General features: G+C 35.3%; 1 protein-coding gene across 1 annotated transcript; it reads right to left on the reverse strand.

Moving 5' to 3' along the window:
- Positions 1 to 403: 403 nt before the first annotated feature.
- On the reverse strand, positions 404 to 15,943 carry LOC108338294 (ATP-dependent zinc metalloprotease FTSH 11, chloroplastic/mitochondrial). The gene is made up of 17 exons (XM_017575085.2): positions 15,083 to 15,943; positions 14,500 to 14,653; positions 13,104 to 13,196; positions 12,868 to 12,953; positions 12,653 to 12,776; positions 11,999 to 12,118; positions 11,689 to 11,739; positions 11,298 to 11,359; positions 7,428 to 7,485; positions 7,196 to 7,321; positions 4,882 to 4,962; positions 4,251 to 4,380; positions 3,949 to 4,097; positions 2,220 to 2,501; positions 1,918 to 2,007; positions 1,724 to 1,777; positions 404 to 1,061 (listed from the first exon to the last, which is right to left on the reverse strand). The coding sequence occupies exons 1-17, from the start codon at positions 15,649 to 15,651 to the stop codon at positions 906 to 908; spliced, it is 2,385 nt and encodes a 794-aa protein (XP_017430574.1). The 5' UTR covers positions 15,652 to 15,943; the 3' UTR covers positions 404 to 905.
- Between the last annotated feature and the right edge of the window lie 667 nt (positions 15,944 to 16,610).

Raw genomic sequence — 16,610 nt, forward strand, 5'->3', positions numbered from 1 at the left:
AATCCATCCATTATTAGTCTTTTGCTGACTTCTGTACCGAGTATGTGTAATTTGAAACACCAAACGACAAGTTATTACATAAACTGTTTGATAAAAGTTGCATCACAAGCTATTTATAACACAATTCGAGTGAATTTTCTCGACTGCGTATTTAGCACAACACCAGCATAGCAAGGGATAAATTTCATCTAAATTGATTTCAAGTATTATTGATATAACTTAAATTGAACCTAGTTGAGACTTTAACGCTCTAAAATTAATCCCAAATAAACCTTACTTTAAAGATAAACTTAAAATAGTTTATATGCATCAGGAATTGTAATCAGATCACGGTTTACTTTATATTTAATCATCAGGGATTGCACCCTGTGCAAGGAGTATTATTAAATCCAGGATCTATTAATTATTTGTAACACTTTCAACTATTATTTGCTGTTAAATAAATTGATGCAGAATATGCTAGACATCTTACACAAAGCTGCAGTCATCAGTACCGAGGCTTGTTGGGGGTCTTGTAGCATGTTCCAGTAGACAAAAGTCACTGAATGTTTTTAACAAATTCTTAAAAAATGAATTATGTATAGGCTTTCAAATGCAATTGTCAAAATGGTCAATTCCTACATGATACATTGTTCTCACAAAAAAATATATTTGCCCTCGGGCCCTCAGCAAGGGCGATGGTAATCTAGCAGCTGACATTTTGCCATTGTAAGTAGCATTAGTTGTTTTGCAGACATCCAACGTTGTGTATCCCTTTTACTATGTGCATCTTACGACAAGAATGGCATGCACGAAGAGGGGAACTGCAGAAACTAGATTCGGAAATATACCTGTAGGGCTTCTGGGTATACTGTACAGAGCTTCCCCTAAAATAGTACAGTAATGGACAGGACTGGAGAGATAAATTACACTAACACAAGATCCCCTTCGGCTGCTTCTTGTTCCTGTTGTTCTGATAGCCGTCCTTCCCGATATGGGAGAAGTATTCGCCTGATTTCTTCTGCACTGAGTGTCTCATACTCTAGTAAAGCGTGTGCCAACACATGTAATGCCTTCTCATGCTGAAATAATGTCAGAAGATACTAGTGTTACAAATTTCCATATACCAGACTACCAGATCTCAAATTTGCTCAAGGTTGACAACTTCTATTAATTAATGTCATTCACAACAACAGAGATTGCGTAGTCTGAATCTTGCTTTGTGTCAAGGATCCCCCAGCCTAAAGAAAGCCCCCAAGGTGAATTATTGAACTAGCAGACTTAAAATAACAAAATATCCATTTGACATATTCGTTTTTATTTAAAAAACTAAGCACACTTTCGCATCAAGAATGTGTGTTCTAGACCCCTAGTTGGCTTGGCTCACTGGAGACAGGAACAGGACTCAGGAGTCAGACACAGATAGAAATAGCTTGTATTCCTTCTGATGTGTATCATTGAACATCAACTATTAAATCAAGAAAATCGATGGATATAAATAACCTGAAAATGAAAAAGTGACAGGATCTAAAATAAAATAGCGTAGAAGCTAGAAGAGCTTATAGCCAATGGATCCGAACGGATTGGAAGCTTTCCTCAATTGACGGTTTTTTTTCTAACTAGTTATCGTCCAAACCATTTAAAGTTTCTTCTCTTAATGAAATTATTCTTTTAACCCTAAAAGTGAAAGAAAAAGGTTTCCCAAAAGAAAAAAAATTATAGACAATAATATAATCAGACTAACCTTTTTTAGAAGGGCTTTAACACGATCATATGCCTCCCGAAGGAGTTTCACAACCTGCAGATCAAGTATAGAAGTCAAAATCCTATCGTGATTTTCACATTTGATAAAAAAAAATACACTTCTTAGAATAGGAAGAAAACAACCCAAATATGATTTGTCATCAGTTATAAAGGATATCGATTCATAACACTTACCTCTGCATCAATACGTGACTGCATTTCAGAACTTGGTCGTTCTTTTATATGAACTGGCCCAATTGCATCACTCATCCCACAATTTGATACCTTGTGCATACAGAAAAAATAACAGGATAAGTCAAGAGTTTCAGCAGAAAATTCTAAATGCCATCCACCAAATAATTTTGGGAAAGAAAAGTTGTATTTACTTAAGTACTACTTGTAAAATGTTCCGGATTCCAATTAGCAAATTATCAACACTTTCTCTTGTAAAAGTTACTTTTATGCACTTGACACAATGCAGGGGAGCATAAAATTACCATGTATTGGGCAAGCTCAGTAGCAGTGTGGAGGTCACTACTTGCTCCAGTTGTGACATAATCCCGGCCAAAGATAAGCTCTTCTGCAACTCTTCCTCCCATACAAACATCAAGGCGAGCTAACAACTGTTTCTTGCTTATTGATGTCTCATCACTTGAGGGAAGCTGAGTGACCATTCCTAAAGCAGATCCACGTGGCATGATTGTTGCCTTGTGAATTGGATGTGCACCATCAGTGTTAAGGGCAACAATTGCATGGCCGCTCTCATGATAGGCAGTGAGCTGAAAATTTCAAATGCACGATTAACAAATATAACTATATAAGCTTACTATTAGAGATTTCATATAAACTACAAATGTGATCAAATTATAGTATACAAGTGGATGCAACCTAACTTTACAAGTCCATTTTGTAAAGTTCACTAAGATGGTATCAAAGTCTATCATGACAAAGGTTGTCAGGCCCATCACGTCACCCATTATCGGACCATTCACAAATATTTAGTCTCACTTGAAAATGTTCAATTCCCAACATACAAAGGTGTATTGGAGATCTTACATCATCTAGAAATGTATCCAAATTATAGTATATAAATAAGTGCAAACCTCACTAGCAAATTTTGTGAGGTTAAGTAAGACTTTAAGTTCATTTTCTAAGAAGTACATCAACATATTAATATTATTAACTCCAAAGCAGATATATAATTATGATTGCAGATGAGGACAGAGGGCAGAAAATTTCATTATATCATACCAGAAAAATCTGATTATTCAAAATCATAGTGTCACATGTATCTCCCCCAATTTCAACCATACAATAGATGAAATAAATCCCAAAAGAAACTTTTGTTCAAGAATATAACCTTATTCAATAGCCTTAAATATAACTTGCAAATGAAAAAAAGATCTATCACAACTTTTTTCCTTCTAGGTTGCACAACTCAACCCATAAAAAGCTTATAGGGACATGGATAGTATCTGGTGCATCTATCCCATGTGGAATAGTATTTGTTGTTTGATGGCGTATTTAAGTCTTTAGCTCTTCCCCATAAACAACTAGTTTTCAAGGATGGGTTCCCTTACTACTTGGGTGTTTATGATAAGGTGCTATAATGGGCATTATGTTTATGAGATGCCTAACTCTCATTGAATAGTATGAGGTGTGAGATAGTGTATTTAAGTGTTCAGTTATCCTTTCTAAACAACTAGCTTTTAAGGGTAGAATCCCACAAGTGCTATAGGGTTTGTCAAAAGCTCACAGATTGAAACCCAAATTTACATGTCACAATCATACTGCTCCCTTCCTATAACAGATGGGATTTTGACAACCTAGTGCAAAAGGAAGAAACGTACACTTTCATCTCAAAAATTGCAAGACAATGTTCTGAAAGCTCTATTAAATTATGGGAGAACATTGGTAATCAGTTGTTGAAACAAGCAAGAATTTATTTTTTTTTTCCTTGTTTCACTTGTGATGGAAACAGTTTTTTCAGATTCAACAATTTAATGTGGATACAATTGTTAAGTTCCATCATAGAGGTAACAGGAAAAATGCAGGACAAATCTAAAACATAAAGATCCAAATCAACCAAAAGAAAATCTAGAATGTTAGGACTAAAACTGTTTAATAGTGCCCTTACATGGTAAAGCCTAGATCAATCACATAAGCACAATGCACATGTTCCAAGCACTAAACCAGAATGCAATATTTACTGCCATACAGCCATACCTTTTTTGACTCTTCAGATATAAACATTGTTTTCCGCTCAGTACCCATAATTATCCTGTCTTTTGCAAACTCCAACTGTGCAGCTGTTACTTTCTCTGCACCTTCAACTGCAGCTTTAATGGCAGCAACATTTACCAAGTTCGCAAGATCTAGTTCAAGGAGATATAACAATAGAAAAAGTTATTCAGAAACAAAATCATAAGCAAGTGCCACTCTCTTTGCAAGTCCAATAGAAAAACCTGAAGGAGTATAAGATTTGCATTTATAAAAAGGTCATCTCACATAAATAAATCACAATTCACCTGCCCCATTGAACCCTGGGGTACCACGAGCAATTGCTTTAACATCTACATCATCAGCTATAGGCTTATCTTGCAGATAGAGTTCCAATATTTCTTGCCGACCTCGTACATCTGGGTTTGGTACAACAATCTGATATTGGGAATTTGTTAGTTTCTATATCTTGTGTATTACATGGACTTTAATCAATTAATGCCAGACAACTCCCTTGGGTACTACTATACTCACAAGGTTACCATAGCAACTCCCATATTATAGGAAATTAACTTGCACCATCAGAATAGATAAATACTTAATAAATGGTTATTGTAACCTAAAAGTTATGTCAACTTTTATAATATCTCCTATTATAGCAGAGAAACAAAGGACAAACAAAAGCAGAGCATATTCTATCCCACAAAGCAAAGACCTGAACCTACTCATAGAATGCTTGAACCTTGATTTATCATCTTGTCACTAGGGTGCTACAAGAGCAAAAATAAAATACAAAATGAAACCTAGAACTGGCCCACAATCTAGTGAAACCCACACCAAAGTGAAGCCCAGAACCCCAAAAAGTAAAACAAAGTGAAAAAGCATGTGCCAGTCTCTTTGCATGTCCATTAGAGGAACTTATTCATTAGAGGAGCTTACATGTCGATCGAATCTGCCAGGTCTCGTTAAAGCTGGATCAAGAATATCAGGCAAGTTTGTTGCTGCCATTAATATTATTCCCTACAAGATAAATAATGAATCACCTGAGATACAAGTATGGAAACAATGCTTAAGAGTATATTTCATCTCTTCTCATTTATTCATTTCTAGGAAATCTAGGAAACAATGCAAAAATTAGCCTATTTGAATCTATTCCAAATAACTAACACAATTTGGACACTCCTCCCAAGCTTTAGGGCATACAAGTTGTATGTACTAAGCAAGGAACATATAAACTGAATTTAAGGTTCTATCAAGTACTAAGTCAAAATATTTGAAAATTGATGATTGGAGCTGACAAATTTCATGCAAATTTCCTTTGTCAACAACTTCTCTCAAACAAAATGACAACCAATTTCTAGATGTTTGGATCTATCTTGAAATAGAAAGTTGGAAGCAATGTTTATAGCTGCCTAGTTATCACAGTACATGCTCACTTGCTTAGTACAGTGAGACTCGAGAAAACGAAAAAGAGACTTGGGAAGGGTTATTGGGGTATTAGGTTAAAAGAAGTTTTTATTCGGCCTCTTGCTTCAAAGTAACACCTAGTGACAGTTGCTACCTACTCATAGTTACTCAAAGGAAGGGGGGAATTCAGTGGGTTTTATCAACTCCAACCGAGGAAGTGTAGAGTGCAGTGGCTGTGTGAGCACCATCAACTGTTTAGAAAATTGTCCCAAGAAGAATTGCAAGATAAGATAAAAAAAAGGCTTATGCTTAAGGTGTGATGAGAAGTTTGGGCCTAATCATACTTGCAAAATTAAACAGCTCCATATGCTACTTATTTCGGAAGAGTAAATTCAGGAGTTAGGGGAATCTACTGCCTGCATTCATAAAGAATTTCCATACTTTCACCATCAGGATAAGGTGAATCTTCATTGATATGATCATAGATGGAACAACAATGAAGAGTTTTCAAAGTGACAACAAGCATAAAAAAGAGTAGAATAAGTTTCATTGACTTGTATTTGTCTCTTTTATTCTTTCGTTATTTTGTAGTTGTAGAGAAGCTTATAAACTCTTCTTTTCTTTATAGTACAAGCAATGTGGGACTTCACATAGCTTGGACTTAAAAGAAAAGAAGAAGAAATAGGTTTTCTCCTTTTGTTGCTTGTAGTGCAAGTAAACATGCATAGTTTGTAGCTTTTGAATTCTAGACTTGCTAGGAAGCTTATAAACCCTTTAGGAATTTCTTAATTGTCATTAGAACATTTCTCTCTAAGCATGCTATTCCCCATCATTCATGGAGGGAGTATTTATAGGTTTCATATAGTTTACAAAAGAAGGAAAAAAGAAGGTAGTTAGTACACTTGAAAACATCTCCCATCCAGTGAAAACAGTTGGGAAGCTGCTACCGCCATCAATACTGAGTTTCCTGCTTTTTTACTTTGAGCACAAGGTGAAACTTCATGGAGACGGTATTGATAGGTTCAGGGAGAAAGTATATGTTAGAAGGAATAAGGGTAACAGACAGTTATAACAGTATGTGCGGTGAGTTGTTGTAAACAGACTATTATACATAGTCTGTATAAGGGTTGTTTTCAGGAGTTTTTTTGGAGAAAATTGTAAGTGAAAGGAAGGGAGAGACAGGTCCTCTCGATAGAGCCGGGATATGTGTGTGTACCAATCACTATATACAGACCAAACTGTCTGGTTTTCATAGGAAGATCATCCAAGAACCTGTCTTGGCGTTCTTTATTGTGTTAATAAAATATGGGTAGTCATCATTAAGCTTCTCTAAAGTAATTGTGGGTGACCTAGAAAATGAGGGGACAGGTCCACAGATGTCATTGAAGATCAAAAACAAAGAGCACGGAGTATGAAAAGAACTTTCAAGGTGTTCAAATGGGGGCCAAACTCTAATCATGATGAAAGGAGAAAAAGCATATTGGAACAAGGACAAGAGAGTCTGATAAGAGAAATTGAGGCAGCGCATCATTCTAGCATCCAAAAAGCACCCCGTGCACTGCACCCACCTAGGTTGGTTGCTTTAATACCAACCAGAGATAGAAGTATGGATAAAATGCCTAAGAGTGTTATGGTCTCTTTAGCTCATTCAATCATTTATAGAAGTTTCTTACATCAAAGATACAAAAAAGTAATGATTAATCCTACCATATAGATCAGATAGAAAACTATGCATAAGTTAACCTATTCTAACAAGTTAACCTAATCTAAATAAGTTAGGCTATTTTGATAGAATCAATTTCTAAAACCAGAGGAACAAATATCACTCCAAATTGTTCAAAGATACCTCATTCTGCTCAAACCCATCCATTTCGACAAGTAGTTGATGTAATGTCTTCTTAGTGTGGCCCTCCCATTGTTTTCTAGTTGATCCCACAGCATCAATTTCATCGATGAAAATGATACAAGGTGCCTGTAAAATTAAATTTTATATAGTAAAAACACCGGTACCAATCTAGTATAGAGCAAAACCACGATGACAAACAGGTTATGGAAACCATTTGCAAATTACAATAGACCTTCTTTTTTGCGGCTTGAAACAAGGATCTTACACGCCTAGCACCAACTCCAACAAACCTGAGAATGAAAGAGAAGTTATATAAAAAGAAACATCCCATATAGTATGTTGGTATGAAAGAAAATATTAGGTAGGGAATGAAAACAAGCCAAAACTATTATTTCCATTGTTTGGAACACACAAAGAAAAAATTGAAAAAGCATGGACCCACATAAAAGAATTAATCCTGCATGTTAAAAACATATATGTAAATAAAACAAACAGAAAAAGGGTATATAATATGAGTGGCATCAATATTAATATTTAAATAGTATAACAATATTAGTTTATATTTCAAGCTAACAATAAAACTATAGGAAAGAGAGAGAGAGAGAGAGAGAGAGAGAAAGTGAGAGAGAGAGGGAGAGAGAGAGGGAGGGAGAGAAAGTGAGAGAGAGAGGGAGAGAAAGTGAGAGAGAGAGAGAGAGAGAGGGAAAGAGACTGAACTGAAAGTATGTGTTTCTTAGACAGACGCTTTATTTACACTTGAGAAAATACAATCAATACATTAATAGAGGAGCCTTGATATTCTCTAGTGATAAAGGTGTGATAAGGAAATTGTTGAAAGTCCCACATCGACTAGAGATAAGGCCAATTTATAATATATAAGTGGATGCAAACCTCACCTTACAAGCCAGTTTTGTGGGGTTGAGTTAGGCTTAAAGTCCACTTCTTAACATGGTATCAGAGCCAGGTTAGAGCCTATTCTAGCAATATTTATTGTTTGTTGGGCAAGTTGTTCTCACTCGCTATCGGGCTGTTAACGGACCATCCATTAATGTCTAGTCTTATGCTCGAGATGATGTCTATACCTCGGCGTGAGGGGGGTGTCAAAAGTCTCACATCGACTAGAGATAAGGCCAATTTATTATATATAAATGGGTGTAAACCTCACCTTACAAGCCGATTTTGTGGGGTTGAGTTAGGCTTAAAGTCCACTTCTTAACAAAAATAAAAAAAATGTTTCTATAATGCAGATATAATCTAGAAATGTTTTTATAGTAAAAGATTTACTTCTTACGCATATAATTATTGAACTCCCTCTCAAGTTGAAGCATACAAGTCTTAAGTGCATAACTTGTTGCAAATATAATTAATCCATGTACACTTTGGTCAGATACAAGTTTGACACTTGATTTATTGACATGTCTACAAACTTAGCATTTAAAATCCCTGTTTCTTCTAGAATATCCAAAGCCTATTTTTATTTTCTCTAGGATACAACCAAACTATTTTTGGGCTATGCAACTTATATACCAAGGAAATACCTCAAGTGCCCAAGATTTTTTTTTCATAAACTTTTGAGCAAGATATTGTTTTAGTTGTATCTTTATCATTGTTTGTGATAACACCCAAGATAAATAAAAGAGAAATTGTATTTTAGAGGGCTCGAATACACCTCTCTTATGGTATCATATTTGTAATGATATAATTTTGGTACAATGAGAAAAGGAAAGATCAATCGTCTGAACTAGAAACCCAAGTACAAAACTAGGTACAACTCAGGTATAGCAATAGTAATACAACTACTTTCTACCCAGATTTAATACTTATTCTAGCTATAACAATACCTCACACATATGCAATTAGATAGATTCATCCTAGGGGGAAATGACAATAAAATAGAGAATGATCAAACTCACTTTGTAATAGTCCAAAATGTTACATGGCAGTACAAAAACACTCAAACCATGAAAGTGGTGATTGCTTGAGGCCATATAGGGACCTGCATTGATGCATACCATATAAATCAACTCCCACTAAGCAACAAATCTAAGAAGTTGCTCCATGTAGGCTTCCTTATCAAGATCACCATATAGAAATGCATTCTCCATGTCAAACTGAAACAGTCCAACAATGAATAGTTGCAATAGAAAAGAGAAGTTGAATAGGTGTCATTTGGGCAATAGGAGAGGAAGTGTCAATATAATCTTGGCCATAAATTTGTGTGTATCCTTTTGCCAACTAGGCGATCACAGTTTGCAAGCTGAGAAAAGTATTATTCAGGTTGAAATAGTCACCTAGAGCATGGTTTGGAAGATTCACCAAAGTCATGCTGAGTCTTAAATACAAACAAAGCTAAGGGGACCACACTTTATTTATCAAGCATTCGAATTCTGGGATAGAAACATGTGGATAAGATCATTGCTATTAGAAATTGTGAAAAGGGGCAACAAAGGTTGTGATTTTGTTATGGATAAAAAATGTACTAGATACTTGTGGGGAGACTTATTTATCTATCTCACACTAGACCAAATATTGCTTTTGTTTTGAGTCTAGTTAGTCAATTTATACATCAACCAAAAGAAACACATTTACAAATTACTCTTAGAATTGTCCAATATTTAAAAGGGACACCAAGAAAGGATTTTGTTCAAAAGAAACAAGGATGTCAATCTTGTGGCATATACTAGTGTTGATTATGCAGGTTTAGTTATGGACAAAAGGTCAACTACTGGATATTGCACCTTCCTTGGTGGAAACCTAGAAAGTTGGAAGAGCAAAAAACAAAGTGTCATAGCTAGATCTAGTGCCTAAGCAAAATTTCGAGCAATGACTCAAGGAATATGAGTATCGCTATGGCTAAACGGGAAGACTTAAAGATAAAGTGGGATGAAACTAAATACATTAAAGTGGACAGACATTTTATCAAAGAAAAGTTTGCAGTGGCTTGATTTTCACCCCATATGTGTCCACTCAAGGACAGCTTGCAAACATACTCACCAAAGGGTTGAACAACAGTAACTTTGACATAATTAATCCAAGATGGGAATAGATAACACTTATTCACCAACTTGAGGAAGAGTGTTGAGATATTTTAGGAAGTTTTAGATTTTATTCTTTCAAGATATTCTAGGAAGTTTCAGATTTTATTCTTATTGATTTTAATTTTGTACTGTATCTTGGTTTTGTTACTAGTGTATCAATCCCACAATCTAAGGGATTTGTTTCCTAGAATAGGTTATGCCTGTTTCCTAAATTATCCAATCAATGTATGTAATGAGACTGAGTAGAGAGAAATTATTTTCTTATATTTTTGAGATCACTAGGGTATCACGCTTAGGGTCAAGTTTCTTCTAATTTCCTTTACTTGATTTTAAAGACAATCCTAGGTCTAGTGATATAAAAAAGACAACAGGACAACTTCTCATTAGCGAAAGGTTGATACTGATTGAGCCATATATGACAAGAGTATGCACACATTAGAATAACAACATAAAATAAAATACATTTCATAATCAAAAACAGAAACATAAACCTATTTTGCATTACAATTGACAATTGTATTCTCATTATCAAGGTTGCAATGCAAAAGCATTTTTGTGTTTGTGATAGAGTCCTAAGGGTCCATGTTTGGAAAAAAGGGACAAAAAACAGGACATAAACGGTTAGAGGGTAGAGAAAAGTTGTTGGTCAGGTGAGAGGGTGTTAGTTTGTTTGGTTTGCTGTTAGTTGTTTTTGTACCTAGTATATAAGGGTAAATAAGTGTCTTTGGGGGACATGTTTTGTCTGTGATAAGAGTAGACAGGATCATTGCATCCTGGGAGGAAGGATTGCTTCCTTGGTTGTTCTTGTGTTGAGTGTTTTCCAGCAATAAAGAATCATTTGCAGTTGATGTGTGTTGTGTGTGTGATTTTGCTGTGTGGTTCAAACCAGTGGGTTTCTTGTCACCAAGAACCCTATCAGTTTGGTAACTATTTTTAAAATAACTTGTAATGCACCCACATTACTTTGCAGAATAACAGAGTAAAATATCTTGTTTCTGAACTCATCACTTGTCTTCATGATCAAAATTGACATGTTGAAAATATAGAAAGCATGAGAGACTTACATCTCCTCAAATTCAGAGCCTGCCCGATAGAAAAATGGAACACCAGCTTCTCCAGCAATAGCCTTCAAGGTCCCAGATAAAGCAAACACTATTAGATCATAACAATGATAAATTTCAATAGATTAACTAAGAAGATTGGTTTCAATAAAGCAGAATTTTAGTAACAGTAACAGATCAGAAGAATTATGTGAAGTGTAAGAAAAGATCAATGAGAGCGACAAGATCCAAAGTGCACCACTGAACTTCCTAATAGAAAACTTATAGTGCAGTGTGCCATATTGAAAATGACAATTATCCCAAAAGAATATAGGGTAGACCAACCAACAGATTCTAATTGTACAACACAATAACTTCATAAAAACTGTAAAAGACATAACTGAAATTAACTGACCTTCGCTAGAAGAGTTTTTCCAGTTCCAGGTGCTCCTGTCAAAAGAATCCCCTGAAAAGTGGAATACTTAAGCCACACTTGACAATAACAATATAACCAATAGACACCAAAAGATTACGATATATTACTATGACCAAACATAACATCTTTACATACAGAGAAGGATTAGAGAGAATCAGCTCATCACAGCAATGAACAATTAATTCTTCCCACTAAGAAACAAGAAGTCTATGTATGAAAAAATAGAATATGAACAAAAGCTAGCATGAAAAAGAAAAGGACAAAAAATGATAAATTAACATCTTCAGACCTTTGGCAACTTTCCTCCAAGGCGTGTAAACTTGGATGGATTTTTTAGGTACTCCACAACTTCCTCAAGTTCTTGTTTTGCATCATCACAACCTTTCACATCCTTAAAGGTTTTTACATTCTGCAAGGACAGAGAAGGCAAGATCGAGGAAGATTAATAGATGAGAATTTGTATGGTGCAAAAAACTTTCGGGTTTTGTGTATATTCTACACAGCAGGCTAACAGAACAATCAGATATCATTCAGAAATTAAAGGGGTGGCAAAAATTCTCCATTAAGTTGTTGAACGGTCCACAAAATAGCAAGTAAAGACATAATTAGGTAGATAAAGAGTTATGGAGGTATAACATATATCATGTTGTTCACTATTTTCTTTTGATAAGCAAAAATTAATTTCATGAAGGGAATAAATCAATGATCACAAGATATGCCTACTCATAGCTTATTCAGAATAGTAATGCTCAACTCAAAATCTTATCAGTGTTAATTAACCTATTGCAACTGGAATCTTCTCATCCAAATACTCATTAGCAGCTCTAACTTATTCAAGAGTAAGCTATAGAATCATATAACACTCAAGAAATACAGAATAATCTATTTTCCAGACTGTTCTAGAAATCTGAGTACAGAAGTAAGAACATATTAATAAGTATACCTTTTCAGGCATCACTTCCTTATTTAGCTCCTTTGGGGCATAGGAAGAACCTGATCCAACTCCTGAAGGTCCAATCCCCCCCAAGCTTCCTATGTATTTTTGAAGTGCAGCAGCACCCATAAACCTGAAAAGATGTGAGCAATACAAGTATATAAAATCAAATAGTGGATTATATATGAGAAAAGGGTGAAGAAAGGAAAACTGAAGCCTCCTACCAGACCAAACCCACAGCTATGGTAAACAAAATAGTCGAGATAAGCTCTTGTGCAAAACGTGATTTATTTGATACTTTTGGATCAACCTAAACAAGGAAACAACTTCATGAGATTCAAAGAATAAACAAACGAAAAAGAATCTGGGTTACAACAGAAAAGTTAAATAATACGGTCCCACAAGATTTAAAATGATAACCACTAAAAGCACAGAGAAAGCCTTTTGCAATAATTTTTACCATAACCACATGTAATGGCTGCTTCTCAGATATTCCAGGATTCAGAAAAGTTTCATCTGAGTTACCCAATGCACGCTGCTTCAACTCTTGCAACTGAAAAATACGTTCACTGTCAGTTTTCCATTAGAACACAAGTACATCATGACCTAAAAAAGTCTAAAAGCTGTTATTATGATCAAAAGAAAGTATCCATTACAAATCATCTCTTATTATGCAGTCGTAGGAGGACTAGAATCACCTATTACGGTTCAGTATAAATTTATCATGGGTTTAAAGGCAAAAACGGAGTGCAAAATAACTCATCCAGAGATGTATGTTAGAGAAATACTGCCAAAAACTGTGTATAAGTACTTCAAAAGTATCAAATCTATTGTGTAAAACAAAAACACAAACACCACCAAAGAGTCTTCCCTACCAGATTGGTCCATTATATGTACTAAACAAAGCCATTGTTTTATGTCATAAACTAAATTCTCAAAAAGGTCTATTTGGATATGATATAACTCTGATTCAAAGGGTTCATCTAGAATATTTATTGGCTTCCCCTTATCCTCAAGTATACTATCCTGCACTGCCTTTAGTCCATTCTCCTTACTGAGGCTCCTATCTATTTGTCTTCTTTTCAAATGTCCAAATAATCTTCAATTCCAATGAGAATCTATGACTTATCCTAGATGGACACTACCACTACTTTCTCTTAATTGCATTCATTGCTTAACCTATCATGTCTCTTGTGTGTCAACAAATCACAAATAACAGTTGACGCATTTCTACAATTCATCCACTCTATTTGATTACTAAAGTTTACATCTGTCATTTGTTTCATCTTCTTAATTGATAGAGTTAGGAACCAACTATGCCAAAAGCTTAATACCCCCGCCCCCTCCCTCTCAATAAATACCTCACTGGGAACACATCATCCTCCAAAAGTTGGCATAATTATGGTACTACCTCTTGGATATGCTCCATGACCACATCCAAAAACTAAAGTTTAAAAAAAAGATTACACATAATTGACAATAAATCAGGAAAATACAATGAAACTAATTTGTTAACAAAGGAATTGATGCAAATGTCAATCTGATGAAGAACTGCATGAAACTAACAATTTTGGTAGAAAAACATACTTTCAAAAAAAAATGTACTTCATTAGTAAAACAAACATCAGTAAAGCATTTTGATCAAAACAGTTACAGATTAAACTACCAACTACTACACAAATCCAAATATCATACACGATGCTGATGGAAATCAAGCAGAAACAAATAGATGCCAATCAAGATGTACAGAAAACCCCTCTACCCTTACCAATGAATATGAAGCACTAAGAATTTGGTTACACATAATAAAAATTGAAAAGCAGAGTACCAAAAACATGATGCCACAAAACGATTACCAGTATAGGAAGGCTAGAAGTTTTTCCAGAATCCTCATCTGGAAGATATTCACTAATAGCATTAGTAATCACAAGAGCTCGAAGGTATTCCGCAACCCCTCTACTGTCCACAGCTCGATCCCTTTGTTCAAACCGCTTGATGACAGATTCAGGACTAGAAAAATACACATAATCAAACAAATTAACACATATTCTAAAAAACTGACACAAAAAGTCTCCAGGTCAGAAACCTCTGTAGTGTAATTGTCTACCTAGCCAAAGTTTCTCTAATGTCACATTTTCTTCTATTTCTGTAAGCATTAGAGGAGCTACATTCTCCAATAACTCTCAAATTCATGTATCTAAGTACAATTCACAATTTTTCATCTGTCCTACATCATTAAACATTTGAAACCCGAACAATTCTTGCAAGAGCACATGCATCAGCAATCAAAGTCCAAAACTTCCTCACCACTTCAATGCATATTGAATTGTATTAGTTTTACTTTCACGCGAAGCCACCGTACACATGCAAGAATTGCTCCAAGAACTTCTATTCTTGAGCAGTCATCAAACAACAACATTTCCAATTTCAAAAACAGACCTGTGTTTATTGAGTTCAACAAACAGAGCACTCTGTTTAGCAGCATCTTGAGGATTCGCGTCAGCTTCCGCGATCAACCGCTCGACACGCTTCTCCTGGCGCCAAAATGGCCACCAATCGAGAAACTCCGCGAAAGCCTTCTTCACACGCTCCCTCGCCTTCACCCACAGTCCCACAAATAACACCACTATCGAAAACCTTCCATTGGCAATATTTCCTTCGCTCTCCAAACCCACGCCACTCCGCAGCACAGTCTCCCCACCCTCCAAACTCACCTCGCCCGAATCAGAAACCTGAACTGCATCTTCTTCCGTCGAATAAATTATACCCGCGCTGGGGTCCGGTTCCGCGTTGCCCGAGCCGGTTTCGGAGGGGTTGTGATTGGGTTCGGACCGGGAACCGACGCTGTCTGAGCGAAAGGTGCAGCAGAGGAGCGTGGAGGAGAGGCGGCGCGTGGAGTGGAAGGAGAGGGAGAATGGAGAGTGGCTCAGAGAGAGGCAGGAGAATGGGAATGGAAATGGAAAGGGAAGGGAAGGTTTGGAGAGAAGGGAAGCTTGAAGTGTGGCCATTATTAGGGTTTTATTTCAGAGTCTCTCTTGTTTCTCGGTGTTAATTCTTGAAGAACAGAGGATAGAGTGTGGTGTGGTCTTGAGGAAGAAACCTAGAATAGGAGGATTTCGGGAAGAAGGAAGGTGTAAGAAATGTAACCTTATCCAGCCACGGATTCAAATTGGAGCCGGCTTTGAAGATTTTCTGTCTAAGGATTTAATTGTTGGGTCGTAATTAAGCTTGGATTGAATGAAAATGTTCGTTTCTTGCCTCTGCATATCGTGGACATTTCGTAGTCACACTGACGAAGCCACCATGGATTCTTTGTTTGTGAGATTTTTATCTAATATTTTGATTTACAAACTAATTTATTATTATCATTATTTTAATTTATAAAATATTTTTTAATGATTTAAACATTCAACTTAATCGTCACATAAATACTTTTATTCAATTTTACTAATTAGTAATACTAATATATATTCTTGCAAAAACTATATTGATTTAATAATGTAAATGTATAATTGATAACTTAAATAAATAAATATATATATATACATATATATATATATATATATATTTATATATATATAAAGGATTAAAATCTCAAAATTTATAATTGATTATTAAATATATAGAAATCAAATTTAAAATACAAATTAAAGTTATTCTTTCTATTATGGAGTGGAAAGTCAATCGTATTACAAATGTACTAAAAGTATGAAAGTTTGTTATCACTTTGTCGTTTGTCCTATCTATTTGTTCGGTCAAACTTGGAGATTATCAGTAGAAGGAACTTTGATACCAAAGTCAATAAAAGTTCAACACTTCTAGCAATTACTGTGTATTAGATGTCACAACCTACCTCTTTATCACAAACGTGTATTTGTAGATTTGGAATGGACTTTGAATAACAATAGCCTAATTACGATCCATTTATTTATAATCGTGCTTTGTCTTAAAATGATTTGTGTTGGGC

The sequence above is a fragment of the Vigna angularis genome, chromosome 7, assembly GCF_016808095.1.
Source record: "Vigna angularis cultivar LongXiaoDou No.4 chromosome 7, ASM1680809v1, whole genome shotgun sequence".
In the NCBI taxonomy this organism is placed as follows: domain Eukaryota; kingdom Viridiplantae; phylum Streptophyta; class Magnoliopsida; order Fabales; family Fabaceae; genus Vigna; species Vigna angularis.

What these genes read in the sequence shown, in the direction of transcription:
- LOC108338294 (XM_017575085.2), bottom strand. Translation starts at nt 15,651, where the DNA reads ATGGCCACACTTCAAGCTTCCCTTCTCTCCAAACCTTCCCTTCCCTTT. An exon ending in GAAAAACTCTTCTAGCGAAG is followed by an intron (nt 11,360 to 11,688) that starts GTCAGTTAATTT and finishes GGGACCTTGAAG; the next exon opens with GCTATTGCTGGAGAAGCTGG. An exon ending in ATGGGTTTGAGCAGAATGAG is followed by an intron (nt 4,963 to 7,195) that starts GTATCTTTGAAC and finishes TTTATCTTGTAG; the next exon opens with GGAATAATATTAATGGCAGC.